Source organism: Vanellus vanellus (genome assembly GCF_965231255.1).
Source record: "Vanellus vanellus genome assembly, chromosome: 24".
Lineage (NCBI taxonomy): Eukaryota > Metazoa > Chordata > Aves > Charadriiformes > Charadriidae > Vanellus > Vanellus vanellus.
Genome location: NC_138929.1, coordinates 7,570,396 through 7,577,573, shown reverse-complemented (window position 1 = coordinate 7,577,573; position 7,178 = coordinate 7,570,396). Strand labels below are relative to the sequence as shown.

The window sequence follows — 7,178 nt, the reverse complement described above, 5'->3', positions numbered from 1 at the left end:
TCCAAGGGCACGCAAATAGTCGTGGAAGAAGATCTTAAAAATAGTGTATCTGTAGCACATTATTTTTATCTACTTAGGCTGTTTCTTTTTATTGCTTTCTTTTTCGGTGTCTTAAAAAAGGTAAATCTAGGGAAGAATGAAGGAAAATCATGACCAGTAGCGTGAAACTGAGCACATAATCATGGTGATTCATTTCTCATAATGTTAAACGATGAATTGATTAATGATTTCTATGTTCTTAAGCAAAGATCTGATTTTATATTAAAAACATTAAAAACGTAAATATTGGATAGTTTGTCAATAGGTGGGCTGAGGTGATGGTAGGATGGCATTCTCCTTTACAACAGGGAGAAACAGACCTTTAATGTACAATTTCAGAAGCAGCGGGGGCTCTGGAAAATTCAGGTGAATTCCATCCTAAAAGTGCCTATTTGTCTCTGCTGACCAAAACCGGAGGTTGACTCAAGAGATCACTGGATTCAGAGCAACAAACACTTCTAGGGTACACTTCACCTCACCCTGCTCTGGGTATCCTCAGTTCACATTACTTCTCCTTAAGAACTACCGCTGTTGCAGTCATATGAACTTCAGTGAAAGCAGTCACCCATATTATCTGCAAAGGTTGACACAACACTGCAACTACCCGTGAGTGTGGACCATGCAGAGCAGGGCTGACAGGTATGGGAACGTGGCTACGTGTATGAATTTGTCTTGCGAAATGGTACAATTTTCCAGAATGCTGCTTTGATCACTTTGTTACGCAGGCTGTAGACCAAAGGGTTCAGAGTGGGAGTCACCAGAGTGTACATAATGCTCGCTGTTTTGTTTTTCTTTTTGAATGGAGTGCTAGTTGGCTCGATACAGGTGTAGATGATGGTGGAGTAGAACAAGCCAACAATAGCAAGGTGTGAGGAGCATGTGGAGAAGGCTTTCCACGTCCCTGCAGAGCCCCGGATTTTCAGGACGGTGATGATGATGAAGTAATAGGAGAGGGTGACCAGCAGGAAGTTTCCTATGCCTAAGATGATGTCTGCCATGTAAACCATGATTTCACTGAGATAGGTTGAGCTGCAGGACAAGGCAAGGACAAGGGGTATCTCACATAAGAAATTTTGGATTAAATTTGGCCCACAGAAGTCCAGCTGTGCCACAAGAAGGGTGTTTATGAGGGAATTGACTGTACCTATTCCCCAGACAGCAGCCATTAAAGTGATGCAAGTCCCCCTACTCATCACGGTTACATAGTGAAGGGGCTGGCGGATGGCCAGGTACCGGTCAAAAGACATGACTGTTAGCAGTATAAGCTCTGTTGAGCCTGAGAAAGTGAAGGTGTAGAGCTGTGCTACACAGCCCTCAAAGGAGATGGTGTTCTTGCCCAGGATCAGGTTCTCCAACATCTTGGGCAGCAGTGAGGAGATACCTACCAGGTCAAGGATGGCCAGGTTGGAGATGAAAAAGTACATAGGGGTGTGAAGCGGTGGGTGGACAACGATAGCTATAATGACAAATGAGTTGCTGAGGATAGCAGTGAGGTAGATGATACACAAAGATATTGCAATATGGAGACCTTGAAGGTGCGGGTTGTCAAAAACACCCTCAAGGATGAATTCAGAAACCTTGATGAGATTCTGGGGATGCATTTGCCTTGGTGTACCCTACCTAGGAACAAAGATAAAGACATTACTGCATCAAAACAAAAATGAAGACATTACATATGGCCAGAACATATTCAACGCAATGTTAAAAATAGAGAAAGACAGACAGAGAGAGACAGATGTGTTTCCAAAGGCAAAAAAATCCCCCAACCCCAAAACAATCCAAAACCCCACAACACAGAAAATAAGGGGGAAAATATTTCAGTGTACAAGGAAAGTCACATCAGTACGTGAATAGAATGAGAGATATTACAACAACAGGTGTAACAGGTAAAAAAGATAAATTAATCTATGTATGCAGTTCATCAAAGGTTTAACAGGACTTTTGTGTTTTTTTTTTTTTCTTTCTGTTTGTTTTGTTGTTTGTTTGTTGGGATTTCTTTTGTTTGTTTGTTTTTGTTTTTCCTGAAATGGTACCAGAGACATTTTAAAGCAATCAGATTGCATAGTGGATCCTCTCTCACTGCGATACGGACTTTGACTTCTGCACACGAATCCGAAAACATAGATGCTGAGACCTAATTTCCTCCAGGGCTGTTTGTGTGCAAAATGCATCTGCATTGGGCTAAAAGCAAGACCTTTCAGAAGTGAAAGCAAGGAGGGGAATAGAGAGCAGTGTATCGTTGTACCACAGCGTGGTAGATAGACAGAAGAGAACAGAGATATTAATTTACTACTTTAGAAACATTTATGCGATTTAAATAACTGCTTTTTAAAAGGAATTTCAATGTTCCCTGAGGAATAGAGAAACAATGTTCAGGGGCTGTGCATCATGCACCCTACATACTTTAACTATGACTGATCAGGGCTATGAAGGGATCTCAGCTACTGAAGGTGCAAAGCTGTTAATTGCAAGCAGAAAAGGGTGACATTTATGACCATTTTTGGTCATTGTTCTTCCAGGAGTCTGGCTGATGGCAGAGAGATCAGAGACTGTCTGCATGAGGATTTACTCAGCAGCGTCAGGCTGAAGCTGTCTCTGGGTTTGCTTTTCACCAGAGTGCTGCGAGCTGCAACTGGAGATCTTCCCAAAGATGGTTGTTACTAGTAGATTTTAAATAGTTCTGTCTGGTCCATCCAAAATTGTGCCTGGAAAACCATTCCAAATGACCAAGAAGAAGGTCTGATACTCAGGTACAACAAACAGGGTTATATTTTCTGCCTTGGAGCCTAGTGGAACAGAATTAGATCTTCAGTGGAATTCACCTCATCTCATTGCACTTCCAGGCAACCTGCAAACACAGTCTGCTGGTGGTTTCCCCTTCCACTAGTGTCAATTGAGAGAAGCTGACTCATCAGCAGCACCACTCATCTCTTGATGAAGATACAAGTCTAAGATGGTCTGCCCGAATCACGGTACAGAGGCACCAGCCTCTCCTCCCCTGTGTTGAATAAAACTTAGCTCAGAATTAGGTGACTAACCTGGGCTTGAATGAATCTCCAATGATCAAGTTTTTCATACAATATGAAGGCATTACTGGAATGAACAAGCATGGAGGAAATCCGTTTCCAGTTCATTTTCTAGCGAACTGAAGATGGAGATATTGAAGATGGAGATGCGGAGATCCTGATACTGGGGGTTTAATTTATAACTGTGACAGTTAGTTCTGTGTGCCTATGACACTGAAAGAGTCAGACAAATCTAGAACACAGAATATAACTCATTGTCGCATTATTACACCCAGTGAAGAACACACGAAAAAGAAAACAGCAAAAAAGATAGAAAAGGAGCCAGCAACAAAGGATTAATATTCTCACCTTTCATCAGAGGCACAAACAGTGTTCACGGGCCTTTCTGAAACAGTATCTTAAAATACGCCCCATCTATCAAGGCAATTTCTTCTGGAGGTTTCTCCTCCCTCACCAGTGTAGCCTAGAATGAGCTCAGGAGCGTACCCCAAGAGGAGGAGGCAAGTAGTTCTAACTTAGTTCAGCACTGAAGTCATGACCTGCAATAACTTAACCAAATGCACAGTGGAGCAGGACCCAGATGGGTATGTTAGCTAATTTGCCTCTAGGGGAGGAGTTTCTCCTCATTTTGCCTCCTTGAAAACCCTGGTTTTAGCAAAGCTAATTTCTGCTCAAAACTTCTGTTTGCGATTGTTGGGCTTGAAAACTAGCAGTGCACTGAGCTGTATCATGAAGAGCACAGCCAGCAGGCTATGGAGGGAAGTGTTTATTCCCTTTCACCCAGCACTGGTTAGAGAGAATATGGAATAGCACATCCAATTTGGGGTCCTCCAGTACAAGAAAGATGTTCATGAGGTTGGGCGAGTCTGGTGGAGATGTCCAAGGTGGCCAAGGTGCTGGAAGAACACACTGTGTTTGATGAGATTTGGGGAACTGAGTTTCTTGTGCCTGGAGAACAGAAGGCTTAGTGGGACCTCACGGCAGCTTTCCAGCACCAATGGAGAGGCTACTGAGAAGACAAACACAGGTCCTTTATGGAGGTCCATGGCAGGAGGACAAGGCAATGATCACAAACTGAAAAAGTGGAGGTTCTAAGTGAATTTAATGAAAAAAAAAAACAATTGCTCTGACAATAATTATGCATTGAAAGTGGTCTGTGGAATTCCAGAATCGTAGAATCATAGAATCATATACATTGGAAGAGGCCTTTGAGATCATTGAGTCCAACCATCAACCTAACACTGCCAAAACCACCACTAAACCACGTCCCTAAGCACTAGGTGAGCCCATCTTTTAAATACCTCCAGGGATGGCAATTCTACCACTTCCCCAGACAGCCTGTTCCAATGCTTGACAACCTTTTCTGTGAAGAAACTTTTCCTAAATATCCATCCTAAACCTACCCTGGCGTGACTGTAAGCTGTTTCCTCTTGTCCTATCACCTGCTACTTGGAAAAAGAGATCAACGCCCACTTCTCTACAACCTCCTTTTGGGTAGTTGTAGAGAGCAATAGGGTGTCCCCTCAGCCCCCTTTTCACCAGGCTAGACAAGCCTAGTTCCCTCAGTCGCTCCTCATAAGACTTGTGCTGTAGACCCCTCACTAGCTTCATTGCCCTTCTCTGGACACACTCCAGGATCTCAATGGCTTTTTTGTAGTGAGGGGCCCAAATCTGAACACAGGATTTGAGGTGGGGCCTCACCAGTGCTGAGTACAGTGAGACAATCACTGGCCACACTATTTCTGATACCAGCCAGGATGCTGTTGGACTTCTTGGCCACCTGGGCACACTGCTGTCTCAGATTTAGCTGGCTGTCAAACAACAGCCTCAGGTCTTTTTTTCACAGGAAGCTTTCAAGCCACTCCTCCCCAAGCCTCTAGTACTGCATGGCTTTGGTGAGACCCAAGTGCAGGACTCGGCACTTGGCCTTGTTGAACCTCATACCATTGGCCTCGGCCCATCGATCCAGCCTGTCCAGATCCCTCTGTAGGGCCATCCTACCTTCAAGCAGGTCAACACTCCCACCCAACTTGATGTTGTCTGCAAACTTACTGAGGGTGCACTCAATCCCCTTGAGTGTACTCAAGACCCAAAACTGACCAACAGGATATTCCATCCTGTCTGCCTCATGCTCAGTATAAAAGCTGAGGGATCAAAGGGTCAGCTCATTTCCTTCAATGGCCAGTGTCCGAGAAGGACTCCGCCTGTTTGACTGCCTTTCATCCCGCTCCATGTGTTCCTGTATCCAGGTCCAGAATCCAGTTCCTGTCCATCACTGAGTATAGTCTGGGACTTTCCCAGTGCCTGCTGGTGATGTGATCGTCATCCTAGGAGCTCGATACAGTTTTGCATATATTGTGTATATTTAATTATTTTCTTTTTATTATTTTATTAATATTTTAATTAAAATAATTTAGTTCCTTTTTAAACTCATAAGTCTCTTTCTGTCTCTTCCTCCTCTCCATTCTGGAAGAGGTGGGGGAGAGCATCTGTCATTCATTTCAGTGGCCAGTCTGGCTCAAGCCACGACAGTGCTTGAAGTGGTATGTGGACTGAGTAGTTGCCCAAGGACGCTGTTTGTTTGTAACAATCTGTTGAGTGTGCTGCCTCTTGTTGTGAGGATAGGATGGAGTGTTCAAGACCTGCTGGGACAGCACTGGAGGCCTGGCCTGATCTCATCTGTGTTAGACTGAAAGAGTGATCCTTGGTGTGAACTCTCCCTAAAACCACACGCAGGTGTTGTCTAAAAAAGAATGAGATGGTATCTTCCTAGGAGAGGTGAAAATGACCCTCCAGGAGGTATGAAGCATGAAGGGACCATGGATAGAGTGACAGAAAGTTAATTGGCTGCATTTGACGTGGTCATAGAGCTTTATATCTGTAGGTGACTAGAGGTCTTTCCACCAGACTGTTGCAAGACATTAGTCCTCCATGAGAACACCATGACAGTGGGCCTGTAGATTGGAGATTATTTGGAACTTTTCTTGTTTCTAGTGCTGCTGCTAGGGCTTTGCATTTAAGCTCCACACAAACCTGCAGGTTCACATTGAGACAGAAGGTAAAGATTACAGTGGTATTTAGGCAGCTAAGGATGCACAAACATGAGTAGCAGTCTGCGAGGTCACCTGGGGTATCGGAGGTACTCGGCACACCTCAGTGCTTTTAGGAACATGGCTGGCACCTCTCAACACCTCCTTTTCCTGTAGAGGTCCCTGCACCTGAGCTCAGAGCTGGGAATCCTGACCGACATTGTGCTATCAATGCACTGTAGTCACTCAAACCAGACTATCATACCGGTGCTTTCTAATTTTGCATACTATAAATACAGGAGAGTTTTCCTCTGGGCATGTGCTTGTGAGTGGGACAAGATCCCAGGTAATGGGTCATACAAAGCCTTAGGCTGAGGTATGGATAAACCATTGCCTTTTGGCTCGTGCCCCTTCAAGCCAAGAGACTCCAAGATAAAGAAGAAGTCCAGACCAAGGTTACTCCAATCAGTCCAGGCTTCCAAGGAAAGAAGGAGAAATGAAGAAACTTGCATTCCCATGTATGTCACAGAATAGGATAGGAAAAGAAAGTCAGACTGACTGGCAACAGTCGTGAAAACTATTACCACCTGGGAGTTGCAGAGGAAGCCACGGAGCTGGTGGTATGGCACAGGCACAGAATCACAGAATCACACAGAATCACAGAATCACCAGAGTTGGAAGGGACCTCTAGAGATCATCTAGTCCAACTCCCCTGCTAAAGCAGGATTGCCTAGAGCACATTACTCAGGACTGCATCCAGGCGGGTCTTGAAAATCTCCAGGGAAGGGGACTCCACAACCTCCCTGGGCAGCCTGTTCCAGTGCTCTGTCACCCTCACTGTAAAGAAGTGTTTCCGTGTATTTGAACGGAACTTCCTGTGTTCTAACTTGTGCCCATTGCCCCTCGTCCTGTTACTGGGAACCATTGAAAAGAGCCTGGCTCCATCCTCCTTCAACCCGCCCTTTATCTTGTACGCCATAATAAGGTCTCCCCTCAGCCTTCTCTTCTCCAGGCTAAAGAGTCCCAGCTCTCTCAGCCTTTCTTCATAAGGCAGATGCTCCAAGCCCTTAATCATCTTAGTTGC

The 7,178-nt window shown here is 44.7% G+C and overlaps 1 protein-coding gene across 1 annotated transcript; it reads right to left on the bottom strand.

Annotated features, from left to right (window-relative positions):
• Positions 1–692: 692 nt before the first annotated feature.
• Positions 693–1,640, bottom strand: LOC309681232 (olfactory receptor 13G1-like; the record flags this gene model as incomplete). Its single annotated transcript, XM_082495066.1, has 1 exon — positions 693–1,640. One exon carries the CDS (start codon positions 1,638–1,640, stop codon positions 693–695), a length of 948 nt encoding a protein of 315 aa, XP_082351192.1.
• Between the last annotated feature and the right edge of the window lie 5,538 nt (positions 1,641–7,178).